The sequence below is a fragment of the Haemorhous mexicanus genome, chromosome 19, assembly GCF_027477595.1.
Source record: "Haemorhous mexicanus isolate bHaeMex1 chromosome 19, bHaeMex1.pri, whole genome shotgun sequence".
NCBI lineage: Eukaryota > Metazoa > Chordata > Aves > Passeriformes > Fringillidae > Haemorhous > Haemorhous mexicanus.
The window spans coordinates 8,316,439-8,334,131 of record NC_082359.1 but is presented as its reverse complement, the minus strand read 5'-3'; the positions used below and the strand labels follow the sequence as shown (position 1 = coordinate 8,334,131).

Sequence of the window (17,693 nt, the reverse complement as noted above, 5' to 3'; positions counted from 1 at the left end):
ACCTGCCCATGATGAGCCATGCTGCCATGGCATCTCCATCCTCTACACAGGCAGCCAAGTCCCTCACCCCAGATTAGATGTCTAATTTCTAGTCCCTGTTATGCAACTCACCTTAGGTAAACTATTCATGAATTCAAGAGTACATTCTGGTGCAGACAAATTGCAGGGAATGGCTTCCAGCCTCGCTGCATTTAAACACAACATTGCAATCAGTTATTTCTCATACTCCCTAGTTAATCAAATTCAGCCTTCACTAAATCTACATTTATTAGTGCTGACAGTCATGCAGAACTTGTCTTCAACAATTAGTATACACAAAGGCACTGCAAAAATGTAGAACAGGAAAATTACTGCATTTGAACATAAGGTGGCTTTTTGGAAAGATTGTTCATTTTTATGGTTCTTTTTAATTTAGCCTTTCTGGTGCTCCTTTCATCCCACAGGTCAGTGTTAATAATCAGGAGCTATGTTATACACTTTGCAGTATAATTAAAGTCACTACTTAATTGGAAAGCCCAGCACTAAACAAAGGGGAATCCATAATGAATCTAATGGGAAAAGCCAGAGAAAACATCTACTGAATATCAGAAATAAGTGTGAGACACTGCCATGTGTCCAGCACTGCTGCTATGGAGACAGCATGGAGCCTGCTGATGGGGAGGCTCTGCTCATGGGCCATGTCCTGCAAAAAACTCTGGTACTGGCCTCAAAGAGGGGATGGAAGGTTTCTCAATATTTTTTTAATATTATTGGGAAACACGGTTTTAACCTGTTCCTTAATCTTCTCACTGGAGCAATTTAACATTGCACAACCAACTAAATATACAAAGACCTAAAGGTGGCCTGAGGTTTGGGAGACCAAGGTTTGAGCCCACATTCCACCTAATCAATCATTATTTGTGCAAGGTGGGCAAAGCTCCAGCAGAGGTTGGGAGAAGACCTGAAATACTTTCATAGACAGGGCCAGGTCACGACTCCAGGACTCAGCAACAGCTACAGAGGCTGATACAGAGCAGCACCTCTGATTTCCTCAGATTTTCTTGCCCAGCCAAAGAAACAGGTGAGTTTTTCCTCTCCTTTGAGGGCTTTGCACAGTTCCAGTCTGAGCCCCTTACAGCCAAGCAGGAAGCATTTCCCAAAAGGCAGTGCCAAGCCTGTGGTGTACACAGGGATACACAAATAAGCACAGCTGGCCCAGGGGCAGCAGTGTGAGTGAATTGAGGTTGTCAGCTGAGATCCCAAATGATCTGAGTCAGAACTACAACACCAAATGCTGAGGAGGAGCTGGTCAGAGCCCAGCTCACTGCAGAGCAGGCAGCACAGGGATTTACTCAGTCCACACCAGTTCCTCCTCCTCCTGCTCTTGGGCAAGGCAAAAATCAGCTGAAATTGGCTGCATCTCTCTGGGGCTGCATCTCCAGTTGTTCACACAGATAATGTGCATGCAGAGGTGCTGTTTGTAGGGGGTTCACAGCACGAGGAAATGCCCAGCCCATGGAACTGGACAAAGCTACAGAAACTCCCAGAGCCTGTGTCTGCACCCCTCTCCTTCGCCCTGCTCAAAATCCACATCTGGACACTGGTTTGGGATCTAATTAAAACACTTCAGTTAGTTTCATCTCTTACTGAATTTCCCTCCAATAAACAATCTTAATCTGTTGCCCAGAGGTAATTCTGTCTGCTCCATTTTCTCTCTCTGTTTTTTCCTTCTCTCTGCTTCAATTTACGTCATATGTTCAGAGTGGCCAGAAAAAAGGATTTTTCAGAATTTTAGCATGGTTTTTTAGATTGATTGAGAGTGGGTGCAAAAGAAAAAGTCAAATGCTTTCCTATAAAAAATAAGCCTAATTAAAATCAAAATATCATGCCTATACTTTTATTGTGAAACACTGTTCTGCTTAAAAAAATCAAAATGCTTAATTTCAATTAATGTTTCATTTAACTGTGACCTGATATTTAATTTGAAAGTATTGGTAGAAGCTAACAGTGGAAAATTCCTAATTTCAAGAGTGATTTTTTAAATGGGAAACTAAAGGTTTCATTGGTCTAAACTCTTTGTTTAAACAGACATTTCACAGAAGATGTTCAGCCAAACACAAAATATTTTTAGGCGATTTTTTTTTCACTTGTCATTTTCTGCTAATCAGAAATTCTGATTTCTGGAAAGCTCTGGACTTCAAATATCCCTTGTGAAAAGGCCCATTACATTGCACTCTGGTTAACCTGGAAAGAATCCTAAGGGTCTGTTTTAATTTGGAGTTTCTTGTGTCGTTTCTCTAAGTGGCTCAAAGAACACCCAGCATCCCCAGAGGATCTGAAAAAAGGGTCACGAGGCAGAGCCAGCAGCAGCAGTGGGGAAAACCAAATAAGCCCAGACCCAGCCTTGTCCAGTGCACTGATCCAAAAGCTGATGCTCTGTGAAAGCCATCTGCCTTCGTGCCCTGCTCCTGCAGCCACGGCCAGCAGAGCATGTGGGCCATCCAAGCCCAGCACTGATGACCAGGGCCATCCAAGCCCAGCACAGAGAAACTGCAAACACACCCCTGATGGGGCTCCAGAGAGCTGCTGGCTGTGGCTGAAACAGCACAGGGACTCTCCAGAGATGTGCTGCCCAAAGAAAGGGTCAAAGTTGAAGGTGGTGGTTCTGCCTTCAAGGACAGCTGGAGCTCAGTGGCCACTGAGAACCATCTCTGAGAGCTCCCCAGCTGCTGGCCTCACTGGAGCTGCTGTTATTAAACCTTTGAATGAACAAATCAGAGGTCTATTTACCAAGGCTGCCCCCTTGGTAGCACTATTTGATCAATTCCGGAATTCTTTTTGATAGGTAATTAAAAAAGCTTTTCCTTAGGTATGGAGTGGATTGAACCATTAATTACACTTCACAGCCCAAGAGAAGCAATTCTTTTGCTATTGTGAAATGTCTATGGCAAACCACAAAAATGCTTGCCTCCATAAAAGAACTGAATAAATGAAAGCAATTTCCTCGAGACCCAGATTTCTCTGAGTTTTATGGCTAAAGACTTGAGTTGCCACAGCATTAATAAGTTTGTTCTTTAGGGCTGAATTTTCTCAATACAAACGTCCGTGACTGTAACACAAAGAAATATCTTCTTTGGCTGATAGAGCCAGCAGACTGAATCCATATATTAATATTATTGTTATCACTGAATTGCCACAATGCACTCTGCATCCAGTTGCTCAAAAAAAGATCAGTTAAATTAAAGATCCTCACCAAGCAGCGACAATTTTGTGTAAAAGCCAATTTAGCCATTATGGAAGCTGCAGGATCATATTAACTTTTCTCCAAAGTATGCATAATGCATGACAGCAAGTGGTTTTGACAAGTGCCTGAGTGTGTGTGTCTGCGTGTGTGGATGTGTCCTGCATGTAAAGAAAGCCCTGAAGTTATTTAAGTTGCAAAGTCAAGTGATAGAAAGATAGAAAATGCTGGATTTACAGGTGCTGCACCTGTTCAATTCAACCCCTTGCTATCCAGGCTGTACATCAAAAAGAGCAGGGGAATTGATGTGATCCTGAGAGACAATGCTTATGTTTGAAAGCATCTGGTTAGCTGGCACTTCCCAATTTTCCAGCATGCTACACTGTAAAACAAACAGCTTTTGTAAGTTTGGGGGCCTTTACCCCTGTCTTTGAATGACATTCCCTAAGGTTTTGGACATTTCTACTTTCCTTAACTTTGATAAAGTCAAAATCCCCTGTCACCTGGGGCTTCAGCACCTCTGCCTTCATGCATGACTGGGAAGGACTGAGTCTGATCCTTTGCTACTGGAGCAGGGGCTGGTATTTTGGCTAGAGCTGCCAGCAGTGGAGGCTGTTATTCCCCAAAAAGGGCAGGAGGATGAATTCTGCCAGCCTGTTGTAGCCACACAGGGAAATCTGTTCTCCTCTGCCCAGTGCCTGCAGGGGTTTAGGTGCTGACCCTGGGAAGTGCAAAATCTCCACCAAAATCTCAGCTCTGTTGCTTCAGGTCTGGTTTTGACCATTCAGTCAAACATTTTCCCTTTGGCATTATGGTAAGAGAGGCATGGACAGAGCCCAGCAGATTTTACAGCATTCCCAAGGGCAGGATTCAGGACTATTCTCCACCTAGACATATTGGCAGGGATAGCTGCCAGGAATACAAGTTCTTATGCTTTCCTTGTGAACACACAAGGTTCATTGGCATCAGGAGATTATTTTCACTCAGTGCTCAGGTTTTTTCAATTATGACACTCATTTTATATATGGAAAAACATATATGGAAATTACTCCAATAACACTTCACCATCAAATAACACTTCTCCCAGAGAACCATAGAACAAGCTCTAGCTTAGCTGTGTGCTTGCAAAACAAAAATAACCTGTTCCTTACAAGAAAAGCTTCTCTTTCTTCCATTTCATAGAGGAAATAAGATGTGCTAGTGAGGGCTAGAAATCCTGCTAGTACTTTACTGCTGGGAAGAAAAATCAGGACATTAAACATTCTGAGATCCCTGCAACACATTTTCTACAGGGTATAGACCTTGAAAAACTTCAACTATTATATTATTTATATAATATAATCAGATAATATAATCTCTAATAGATATTTGAAAGTCTCTGATATTGAGAAGAAAAAGCTGGGATGTATTTATCATACCATGCTAGAATGAAATTGTAATTTTGTAATTACTGTGTGATTGTAATCACAAGCAAGAAGTTTACTGCCATTGCCTCTATTTGGCACACAAACAAAATTTGCTCTTGTCTCTTGTACCAACAGAAATTCGTAACCTAAAGAAAAGATTTCTGAGCTAAAAGGAATAAAAGCAGTGGCAGAAGCAGGTAGGAAAGCAGAAAAAATGTGAGAAAAGCATCTTGAGGGCAGGAGTACCCACCCAGGCTTGAGGCTTTGCTGCAAGCAAGGACAGGGGGAGCTGACTCCAATTTAGGAGCTTCTTGGTCACACTGGCTGACTCTGCACCTCTGTAGTGCAACATATTTTTTAATTTGCAGTATGGGGATGAAAATACCTCCTGAAAAGCCATTAAACTGCCAAGTGTTTATGAACCTAGGCTTGTAGATGGAATAGAAGGCTTATTCTATCAGAATGGGATAGTGGACAATGGTAAAAGGGGAGTTCAAATGAAGTAAAATACAATATTTCTCATCAAGCTTGGAATATTACAAGTCCTGAGTTTGCATACTGAAATCATGTTTACTTTCATAAATTGTGCCTGTGCCATGTAGACTCGAGTACAAATTCTCCCAGTTCATATCTTTAATACTGGTTTGTGAAAATACATAGATTGAATATTTCAAATGGAAGCCAGGATGGGGAGAAAGCAGAGTTTAATACTTTGGGAATGCAAATTCAGATGTTTTTATTCACAGGCTGTCCATGGACTTTGTACATGGCCTTGGACATTGCTTCTACCTTGCTCCTCAATTTAAAAATGAACAGCCCTCTCCTTTAAAAAATGAAAAGTTCTGGGAACGACATGAATATAAATCACAAGCAAACTGAAAAGCTCAGAAATGGAGAGGGGAGACCACTGGGCAAGTGTGCACGAAGAGAAATTGGGCAAGAGTGGGATTTCAAAGTCTGTCTCAAGCTCATAGAGGTTCAGTTCTCTCCAGAACATAATTAGAGCAGAGTGTGTAAATCAAACAGTCAGGCTCAGCTTTGGTACATGTCCTTCTTGTGCTGGGGGCCACAGAGCTGGGTGCAGATCCAGGTGGTCCCACAGGAGTGGGGCAGAGGGGCAGGATCCCCTCCCTTCCCTGCTGCCCATGGGGAGGGCTGAGCCCAGGACAGGTTTGGCTTTCTGGACTCTGAGTGCACTGGACCATGCTGAGCTCCATGTCACCCCCACATCCTTCTCAGGGCTGCCCTCAAACCATCTAAGTGGGCAAAATCTTCTTCTACAAAGATCTTCTACCTTCTCCACACTCTTATTTTCCACAGCAAATTCAGTCTGAAGGGTTTTCCTGTGACTCATCCAGAGGCAAGTGCATCAATTGCAGCCTCTAGATCTAAGTAGAGCCACCTCAGCAGTGTCCAAACATGACAAGGGAGGCAGTTCTCCCAGTAACACAGATATTTAATCATGTGGCATGGCCTGATGAGATACCCACAATGAGAATGTCAAAAAGCTCATCAGAATGACTCATCAAAGCTCCTAAGCAAAACTGTGGGAGAGCATCATCTGAAGTGAGACACCACAGCACTGCAAATGGTCTCATGCCTCTGACAGCTGCTGAGCTGGATTTGAGCTCTGCAGCCTTTGCTTTTGCATTTCCTAGCAGAACACATCTCATTTATCCTCATCCCCTGCCCACAGCAGCAAATAACAGCCAGGTCCAACCTCACCGAGCTCCACTGGGGAAACTTCACTTTGACTTTAGGGGCTCTGGGGCAGATCTGATGCACAGCCCCAATATTTGCATAACTGCAGACTCCTCTTTCCCCAGCATAATTCCAAGATGGATTTTTATCACACATCAAGAGAGGAGAGGTGAGACCATTGAACAAATGTGTACTTGCATCAAACGTGGTTTCAAGGCAATACATTGTTTTCTCTTTGCCTCTTCTGTTACCTCAGTTTTGTTTTCTGTAGCAAGGGTCTGAGAAAACAAATGCTGAGTCAATACCCCTGAGATCAGTTTAATATGCAACACAGCTAAAGAAATTTGTAGTTGAGCTGAAGTTTTGGTTTTGGCAGCTTGAACTGCCTAAAATCCTAATTCAATTGCAATCTACTCACAGACCACAGCTGTTTAGCTTGGCTAAACTTTTCTCACCATTTAATAAGATACTTTTTTATTTAACTTTCAGTTCTGCCTAGGAGCCCCAGTGGGTCTTTTAAAACAGAAGATTATTATTAGAAATTAATTAAGTATTCTTTTCAATTCTGTCTCCTGAGAGCAACTAGGCATTGTTGCTGATCTCCTCTGCATTAAGACATTACTGATTGTCATTCATGGGATGATAGTGTGGATGTCTCATCTGGAAAATATATAACTCCATAAATATGAAAGATTTGAAAGTTATTTAATACAAAATATAATAAATCAGTGCAAATAATAAACATGTAATTGCAATGTCAAGCATAGCACAGGCGTGTGAAGACTATAAACACTGGAATAAAAATAGACACACATTCCAAAGACAAAAAAAACCTTCCTGCAATTACAGGACCCCGATGGATTACACTTAGTCCATGTTTCAGCACACTGCAAACCCTGACTAAACAATTCTAAGAATATCAAATGCAATTAAAGACAATTGATTTGATAAGCTGGGGTTATTTTTAAGGGACCAGTGACTATGAAGCATTTGTTGCACTGCCCCCCTCCCACTGCACGTGACTACAAGAGGCACAGACTAAATCTGCCACCTCTGAAGGCTTTTTCTAAATGAACCAAACCCAAAATGCACTGATATCCTGATGTAATTTTGATCTGAGGCATTGAACATGCATATTAATGTACTACTGACAGAATTAGCTATGCATTTAATTTGGCACTTCATGCTTGAGATGGCAGTTGGTGTATTTCATTTTCACTCAGCTCAGGGGTATCTGTACAAGTAGCTGCTGTCATATTCCAGCCAGGAAGGATGTGAGGAATGCCACCATGGGTCAGAACAACAATCAGTCCCTTACTCCAAATGATAATGCAGAATTCAACTTACTTTTTAGGTCTGTAGTCAGGGATGGACCTGTCCAGTGATATCCTGTCACTGAGCTGGGCATTGTAACCATATTCTTCATACTTAGTCTCTGATTCATGGCTATCATCTCTCAGGGTAGCAGCCATTCCCCCCTGGCCCAAGCCTCCTGGACCTTCAACTAATCCCATGGGCTTTGCCAGACCTAAAGGAAACAGATACAAAAAAAATCAAATTATTAATATAAGAGGCATAGATAGAACCTCTTCTGTGACACAGAATGTTTTCAGATAAATGAGGGCTGAACTCCCAGCTCTTAAACCCTCATGGCTCTGTGGAAATTATCCTCAGCTTCTCAAACCAAAGTCCAAATCAACACATCTTGTGGTATCTGTGCATAATGAGCAAACTATAAAGAATCAATTAGCAGCTTTCACGATTCCTTCTTTTTCCAAAGTGGCTAATTATTGTTAAGATAATTAAGAAAAAATTTTCCCCATTAGAACTGGAAGGTTTCCCCATGTAGCCCATTAAATCTTCACTCATTTTAAGGGAGAGATGTTGAATTTCTGCCACATGTGGGTGTGCCAGTTCAACTCCACACCAGTGTCAGTTCTGGTGCCTGCTCTGACTCCAGGACCACTGCAGCCCTGGTCCAGGTTTGGTTCCTATGGACTGGCCACCAGCTTCTGCTGGGTAGGAAATACAGGATAAATCTGATTTCACTGCCTGAGTCAACAGATGGGTCATTTGGACTCAAACACACACCCTGCCCAGCCTGGTGCCACAAAGATGTGCTAAAAGTATTTTAATGGAGCTGCCACTCCACCTGGGAATCACTCCAGATTTCCTCTGCTCTTCACATCTGACAAATGAAATATGTAAGATACTCAGCTCTGTAGAGCTCACAGCAGCAGAAAGTTTGGACACTCAGAAAGTGCTGAGAAATCAGCCAATTAACAATGTATTTACAGGTTTTATTCACTGGTCAACTCAAAAATAAAAATAAAACAAAACCAACATAAAATGCTTGTATGATCACATCACCAGGAACTTCTTCCATGGCAACAGGCATTTAATTTGGTGCTGAATCCTCATAAATAAGTTCTTCAAATATCCTGTGTTTAATGTCAAAGCTCTCCTTTCCAAAAGGCTGGCTATCAGCAAGTCATTATAAATGACAAAGTAATTTATAATAACCCTGGGAACACCATACAGGAATGTGTGACTCTCCCCCAAATCATTTACGACACCAAGTAAAGCAATTAGAGCTTGACCCACTCAACATTTTTCAAATCAAGACTTTTTCAAGAGGAAAATGTCATTATTTCAACTAAATGATTAAAAAGAAAGAAAGGAACTGTCAGCATTTGGTAGCAACAAACACACATGGCAGTTCAAACGTGGGACTGCTTCTCCAAGTCCCATTAAGGGGGGCAGTCCAGACCCTCGTGAGGAAATTCTCCTGCACCTCACTGCAAACAATGTTCTTACTTGTTACAGCTCCATCACCATCTCTGTTTAGTGACAGGACAGCCAGAGAGACAGTGGTTCATTACTGATCTCAAAGAGTAAAATTTTGTATTTTCTGCTGCAGTGTTTATGACAAATTCCTGTGCTGAGGTAAAGTGCACCAATACAGAGAGTCACAAATTAACATAAAAGGAATTCTGCTACTGAACTTCAGACACTGCTGACAAAAATGCATAAATGCTGCAATCTGTGGTCCTGGGTCAGGACAGATCTTGCTTGTGTTTGTGTCTTTGATGCCTTCATGCTCCACACCACCATGCACTGAAATGACTAAAACTCAAGTCTGGATTTCAAACCAGAGAAATTCTTCTAGCTTATTAAGTGAAGCACTTCAATCCGTGTTCAATATTCTGAAAATATTTTAGGGAGCTTCATTTTGAAGAAAATGGTAACATTTGTCCTTTTTGTTCCAATTTAGGATGAGAGGCTGCTTGGCACTTTGACCTTCCTCAGGAAAAAATTGAACAGAGGGCCCTGCATGCCTGGCCTGGCAATGATTCCTTGCTTGAGTAATTACAGAAATTACATGTCTGAGACTCCACATCTCTCCCCACTCCAAAGGAAAACCAGAGCAGCCTAATCTTCCTGCAGGATACAGTCTTAGACTTAACAGACACCACCAGCAGTGATGCTGCAAGCTCTGCCCAATATATGGAATCTAAAAGGGGCTCAGCTTCTGAGAAAAGTCAGCAGTTCCCTCCAAAAAAAGAGTCAAATTAAACACTTTAAAAGTCAAAATCCCAGAACACTTGACAAAGCCTATGTCCTTGAAAGACCATAAAGTGGAAATTCATTTGATGATCATTTGGAATCATCTGGGCTAGGTTCTGATGTAACATCAAAGCAAACTGAAGATGACTTCATTAGAATTAACTGACCTGCTTTAATGAAAGAGTCTCCAAGATGTGGTGTGCTCATTTGACTTGAAGCAACAATCTAATTCCAGCAGTTGAAAACTTTCTTCTTCATACTCTATGCTCTTGCAGTTTATGGAACAAATCACTTGAGTCTTTATGGCACAAGTAATGTGAGAATGAAACTTGCAGCCCACAGGAAGCATCAAGCTTGGCTATTTCATCAAGCACCTGCCAAACCATCCATGATGACAATTATTTCATATACCCTTTTCTAAATCTGATCTTCCAGCTCTTTGTGCTGCTGATCTGATCTTGTTGTGGGAAGGAGTCATCATTTGACTGACTTCCCCTCAGAGCATATTGCTGTGAGCTTTTTGCTCCAGCTACCAAATTGTAGCTGAGTCTGACTGACAGTTATCCCAGTGATGCAGTAACATTGACCAAAATAAAGCAGCAATTAAATAAATGATATCACAATGCTGCCTTCTTCAAAAAGAGCACTCAAGTGTCTCTGGAAGTTCTTAGGAACAATGAATATACTCTATTTTATATATGTGCATGTGTGTGAGAGGCAGCAATTACAGGCAATGCTCCTCAATGCATAGTTGGTTAGCCAGACCATGCCTCACATATTTCCATTGCATTTTCCATCTCAAAGCTGATTTGCTGTTGCTTCAGCAGTTGTCTCCTCAATAAACAGCTTTCTCCCATCACTTTCTATGTCACAATGAGGACTTGCTAACCCCCAAATCCCCTGCACTGGTCAGCCTAAAAAAAAAAAAAAAAAAAAAAAACCACAGAAAAGGAGTTTCAGTTCAGCTGCATCTTCACAAAATAGGATGGTATAGAGATGGGATCAGGGGACAGGTGATGGGATGAGCATCCCCAGCCTGGCTGAAGCAGAGGCTGTTGGTGAACACCTCCCAGCACATCCTCCAGGCCCTCATCTGAGAGCACTTCTCTGTTTTCTTCTTGTTTTGAAGCTCATTGCAGATTTCCATCTCCTTCTCTTACCTTTGGGTTACTCACCTGCAGACCCAACTCTCACCCATTTTTCCACAGCATCAGAAGCCAACGAGGGCAAGGCCCAGAGCCAGAGCCAAGGATTGAGGTCATGGGGCCACTCTGCAATGGGGATGTGCAGAAAGGGGATGCCCAGTGAGCAGGTATTTTTCATGCTGTGTTTTCTTTAAATTTTCTAGACTAAAAATATCTGCAGCTGATACACTGGGAATGGTCATAGACTGTTCCATGCTGCAGATGACAATGAGGTCACAAATAATTAGTGTCTGTCATTCATTTCAAATTTATTGCTCTCACTGCAGAGATTTCTGTGTAGGACAGAAATTGTTGGGAGAATGGAGAGCAGAACAAGCCAGCCTTAGTTCCTTAACCAGATTAATTACTCCACAGGATGCATCATTTTCTAGGAAGCAGAGAGATCTTCTATTTTTCATCATAAACCCTGTCACAATGGGAAAAGTACTAAGGAGATTTATATGAGATATTATGGAAAAATCTAGATCAGATTATGGCTGTGATTATTTCACTATCATTTTTTTCTTATTTGCAACACAATTACAGACTGCTGTAAATCAGGTTCAGCCAAGGTTCTCAGACAAAATTAAACTTCTGACAAATCATAATAAAAAAAAGTGATTGAAAATAATAATAGAATGTCAGAACATGGAGAGAACTGCTGCAAAATCTCCAAAATGCCCTTGCTGGCCTGTCTCAGCCCCAGCTTGAGAAGGGCTTCAAAGCCAGACTTCTGAGCTTTAGCTACACATTTGAATAGCTGCAGAAAAGTATTTCAGTTTCTAGAACCTTCAAAGGAGGGGATAAAACATTTTCTTCTAAAACACCTGGCATAGGTCAAAAAACCAGACACAGTCACCCAGCAATTCTACCTGTGACTCCTGAAACACTTACACAGGAAACATAAAACTCACCAGAAAACTGTTGTTTCCTTCCTTCTCCAATTATTATTTCTCAGCTGAAAATACCACTGCATACCATGCAAAGCAATAAAAATCTTTGGATCCTAGCTTAATAAAATTTAAAAAAAAAAGAATAAGGGACAATAGAAACTGCACATAGATTGACAAAGCTGACTTTCAGCATTTCCAGTTACAGCTTTGCAAAGAAAAGGAAAAGGTTCAGAGATTCTGGAATAGGTTCAGTAACAGCTTAAACAAGACTCAGCTTGCAATGCCTTTTTAAGCTATTTTTACATAAACCCACCTGTTTAGAGTCAGGAATTAGAGCAGTTGCAACTATTGAATCAGCCCCAGTGCTTCCACCTTGAATTACTGTATTGTGCTAATTTTGTGAGCTCGTTCTGTTGCAGCTAGAAACTTCAGCTGAATGTTAGAGCCTCAAAGAATGGCATATCTGGAGGCATGGAGGGAAGCACTGATCTTCCTCCTTCAGGAGCTGCATCTCAGAGTGAAGCAGGTGCCCAAGAAAAGCAGCTGGTTGGAGGAGGAGAAGGAAAAGTGCAGTACAGGTGAGCCATTCAACACTGAGCTAAAGGTCTCAGCTCACCAGCTTCATTTTAGTGATGCCTAAAAATAACTATCAGCTGATGATTTCTAAAAGAACACACTCACACCAGAGAAAGGCTCTCTGGTGTAAGCAGCCCCTTGTCTGTCACACACACCCAGCACAGCCCCACTGGCATAAATTCAGTGAATGCATTGGCAGCATTATGCACTAATGTTAAACCTGAAAAACTAAGAGCATTTTTCTGTTGCAAGCACGAGGATCAACAATATGCAGGGGAAAAAAATAAATCTTATTTGGAACAATTTCACTATTTGACAGTGTTTCAGCCAACTTTGCAAACAGCAGCATGCAGCATGGGGAGTTGCTGGTGTCTAGCTCATGATTCAATCTAAATGTTAAACAGAGCCTGGCCCTTAATTTCTGCATATCCCAACTTTCCATATCCCAGATCAGGTTCTCCCACCATGACCCTGAAGCAAGCTTACACAATGTGTAAGGTTTGTTGCCCAGAGAACTGATCTGAATTTTGCCCATATCAAAAGGTGCTCACTTTCTGAGCTAGAAGGGATGCTGAATGTGGAGGAGATTTATTTTACATACAGCAACATTCAGCAAATCACATCCCACAGGGATACAAGCTCCAATTTTTGGAAATTGGAGTGCAACAAACAAAACCCCATCTAATTTAAGTGACTCCAGCAGTTCCATTTATCTGAAACCCAAAACACAGTCTTATTTTTTTATAGTTGTACTCAAGTTTGCTGCATCCTTGCTTGAAAAGTTTATGTCCCCTGGTGCCTGGTATCAGCCTCAACTATCTCTGCAGATTTATCAGGGAGAAGACAAACAGCATCCTGGAGCTGATGGCTTGGAAAGGACAAAAGTACAGCACTGAAGCACTTGATATGCAACTTTTTGTCTCTAGAAACAGGAGGTGCAGTGGTTTTGTAGCTCAACCTCATCTCCAGACCCCAGTGGAAAGCCTGAGACAGCATTTCTCAGTCTTGGAGCCCAGATGAGAGGCAATGCTACAAGACATCCCTCTGTGAGCAGGTGAAAGATGGGGAAGGGATGAAGAGATTTGGCAGCTCTGCCTGTAGGGGGGCTGCTCCTTTCCCACCCCCTGCAGCCAGTCAGGCAGAGAGTGCAGAACCAGGAGCCTGGGAAATTATGTGGATTATCTGGAGAGAGGACTAATATCCAACCCCTTGTGTGCTTTGCCACATGTTTCTTTTTCAAAACAGGGACTTTTCCAGGTTGCAGAGAGCACTCTGAGACACAGCATGTGCATATCTGTCAAATGCTCAAAATACATTTTATGGAAAATTCCATGAAGATGCCCTGGGCTGTTCTCACCAGCTGGGCTGGAAGCTGACCCTTTTTCCATCCTACACACTCTGCTCCCACCATATTGATGCTTTAATCCTTAAAGCCTCCAAGGTAACTCCTACCAGGACAGGATTTGGCCAGAACAGTTTTTTTCCTTTGAGTTTCCATGGCATGTAGTCCAGACTCAGGATACCACTGCAGCAGATGCTCCATGAGCCCAAAGAGACAGATCCCAGCCCAATGCACTCACCATCAATAAAGACAAGAACCAGATGCAAGAAAGATAATGAAGAAAGAAGACATGAAGCCAATATAACAAGGTCAAAGTGTTTCTGAAATGATCCTTTTTGTAGAAGAGCTTGTACTAAAAGCTCCCTAGTCATTCAGGTAATTTTGAGATGATAAAAGGTGGCAGTTCTGTGTCTGTAGAGGGAAGGAGTTCACCTCTGGAAAAGCTGCTCCATGCCAAATGCAAGATTTAATACTTTGAGGAAAAGGGGAGGAATATCTGAGGAAATAAAAAGACTGAGGTGCAGAAGACAGGCGTAGCAGGACAAACTGTGTTAGTCACCTTGGCACAACGTGGAGAGGGATCTGGTCCATCAGTGTTGACAAAAGGCCTGCTGGGGACAAAAAGGAACAGGATGTCCTTGCAGAGCCATGTTCTCTCTGAATCTGCTGTTCAGTGGTGCAGCACACACATCACTGCCCTCTTCCAGTTGCCTCCTCATCTTTTGTTCTTGGCTTCACAGAAACTGCAGCACTGCGTAGGCTACTGCCTCTCTAGACACAAAATTCATTAGTGCTTTTTAATTGGAAGAAATACTGTGTTTTTATGTACAGATATCTAATATCAAAAGTAATTGCTTTTATAGAACACTCATTTGGAGCTGGTTACCCCTTGAGATGAGAAAATGTATTCTAATTACAACAGATAATTCAGGAGGAGATAAACAGATTGAGGACTGGAAGGACCAAGAAACAGCAGCTGTACAGTCCACTGGAGATGAAGATAAAAGCTCATTTGTGAGGTAGGACACTGATCCCAAATTTACAGATAATAAGAGAGGTGCCAGAGTTTTGCCAGAAACTTGATATAAACAAAAATAGATTTCCTCCTTAAGCAAGGAGGAGCTATATAAGGATACATTTTGAGAGGCAAAATAAAAAGCCCCTACCTCAGATGCATTTATAATTTTAAATTATATGTGTCTGACCGATTTTTTTTTTTAATTTTCCTTTCAATGATCAAAAAGTTCATTCACAGAGAAAGATCACTCTCTTATCTTTAAATAAATAACAGATGCCACCATTCTTCTAGAAGTTTTTTAATCCCAGATGACTCGTGGTTTTTGCTGGTGAAACATAAAATGTATTTTTCTCTTCAGGGCTTTGGAGGAAAGCCAGAAAACTCCTCTGGTGATGGCATAAAACTGGAGTTGAGGGGGAGGAGCTGAAATGTTGGTGTATCTGCCTGGCAGCCCACTGATATTAAAAGGAGACAAAATCTGAGTGTCATCAGTTTGGCACCTGTCCCCTGGCAGTGGCCAATACCTGAGGCTTCAGAGGAAATGAAACACAAACGATGAAGCACTTGGCCAATTAAACTCTGCTCAGGCCCTGGAAGCAGAGCTCCCTCTGAACCCCATAGGCAGGTAACTAAAGCCCTGAAGCATAATATTAGATTACCCTCATTATCTTAACTCAGACAGGTAGAAACAGGGCATAAAACTACCCAGTGTCCTTTAAAAGCCCAGCCACTAATATTAGATTCAATGGGCTCCTGCAGCAATGAATTCTCTGCTACTGTCACGGTCAGAGTGTCACCAACTCACATGAAATGGATCATCTGTATCAATATATTAGATTTCCTTTAATTTTTCCAGGGAAACAGAGGTGAAAACTCCTGGGTGAAGTGATCATTAAAACAATAACAGAGCCACTCTGGAGGAAGGGAGAGCGACTTCTCCTTGAAAAGCTCCATGGTGCAAGAGATGGTGCATGGTGTTTAATTAGATTCAGGAACAAGCTGGTTCAGCCAAGTTAAAGGGTTTTAATTTCATAAATGAGTAAAATATCTTTTGAAAAGCAAGGAGTTTGCTTGTGTTAATCAAAGGTGGGGAAAGGAAGCAGTGGACCATGGTGGGAAGGGAGTTGTGACCCAAGGTCTGACAGGATGGAGCCACAGCTGGAAAGCTGCTGTTGGATGCAATGACATTTCCCTGACCCTACAGAGCTGACTGCACACCTCTAATCACTAAAAATACCCCTTTGACTTCTGGTGCAATTCTAGATGAGAAGTCCCTGACTGCTCTATTCTCAGACCAGCTCCACTGCAACAGTCAATCCCTCAGGCATGGGCTCCAAAAGGGAAAAAAGAAAAAAAAGCTTTAAACACAAGGGACTAAAAAAAAAAACCTATCTAATTTCAGGTCCTATGCAAGTTCATACTGTTCTAGACTCCATTGTGCTGATAACAAAGTCCAAACTCATCAAAGGCTCTACCACATCTGACATTGCCCAACCTGCCAAATTACTGCCCAGGGTTCACCCTCGGGTCTGTCTCAGAGGGATTTTGTCCAAGGTTAAGGAAGATTCTTCTCTCCTACTCAAGGGTGTTTGGAGAGCCCTGACAAGGGCCAGACAAGCCCATCTCCTGCAGCACCATTTTGCAATCATGCTCCACATTATTTGCAGACACTCATATGCCTCCCTGCTCATTTACCTAAACAGCCTGCTATTAAATTAAACTAACATAATCACACAGATAGCTTTCCCAACAACAAAGTCATATAGAACACTTTGCTATTTGTATGGCTGGAAAGCTCCTGGTTGCTCAGCTCATTTTGCACAGCAGAGGATGGCAGCATTAAACCCAGACATGGGAGCTGCTGGAACTCAGAGCCACATTGTGCTTGAAAGTGGATCTCCATTTTCCACTCCTGTGAAATTACTGAGTTCACCTCTGGCAATGCCTCCACAATAAAGAGCCAATGTTAACAACTACAGACCTGCTGGCTACAGCCACTGCTCTCCTGTGCTCCAAGAGCCACTGCCTGCTCTTCCTATTGGCATCAGAGAATGAAATGATCTGAGAATGTCCCTGGGTTTGTCAGAGCAGGGCTGGTTCTCTATCTGCTGCCTCTCCATCTCATCATCAGACATTTCTCCTTGGGAATTGATGGGAGAAGACATCAGCTGCTATTGAGGATGAGAGATTTCAAATACTTCCACCCAATCTCTTGAAAAACAGTTAATTTGGATATTGGTTTTCTCAGGAGCCAGAGAGAGCCTTGATTCCTCCCCTTTCCTTTCAGTGTGGTATTGCCTTAAAAGCTCTGTAAGGGTGACATACTTTTTTTTTTTTGCATCATTGCACATTGGTTTCAAAACACACTCGTTTTCCTGACAGACTGTCTATTTCAGATCTGTAGATCTGTGTATTTTTCTTGACCTGTCTTTGTATTCCTCTTTCTCAGCCACATCTTTGACACCTCTCAGGGAGCTTGGCTTTTGGCTCTCTGCTTTTCCTCCTCTTTCCTGCCTTCACTTTATTTTCATATCTCATGTCAACATACACCACAGCTGTGCCTTGCTTGTCAATGCCAGGCTGCAATGCCTCCTTCCATCAACCTCTTAATGTGTGCATGATTTAATTTCCTACCAGCAGGACAAGTCAGCTCAAAAACAAATACAGGACACAATTTAAACAGCAAAAAGACAGTCCTGAACCCAGCACCTAAACAAAAGTGCTAACAAATTAACAAATTATGGCATATTTGAAAGTAAAATGGATGAAGTTTGTTATTCTGCAGA

The 17,693-nt window shown here is 42.1% G+C and overlaps 1 protein-coding gene across 1 annotated transcript in view; it reads right to left on the bottom strand.

Moving 5' to 3' along the window:
- GALNT9 (polypeptide N-acetylgalactosaminyltransferase 9) overlaps positions 1-17,693 on the bottom strand; it is a 128,080-nt gene that overhangs the window by 95,912 nt on the left and 14,475 nt on the right. The window contains exon 2 of the mRNA XM_059863625.1: positions 7,675-7,855. Coding sequence (XP_059719608.1) covers positions 7,675-7,855 — 181 coding nt within the window. The remainder of the gene's footprint in view (positions 1-7,674; positions 7,856-17,693) is intronic.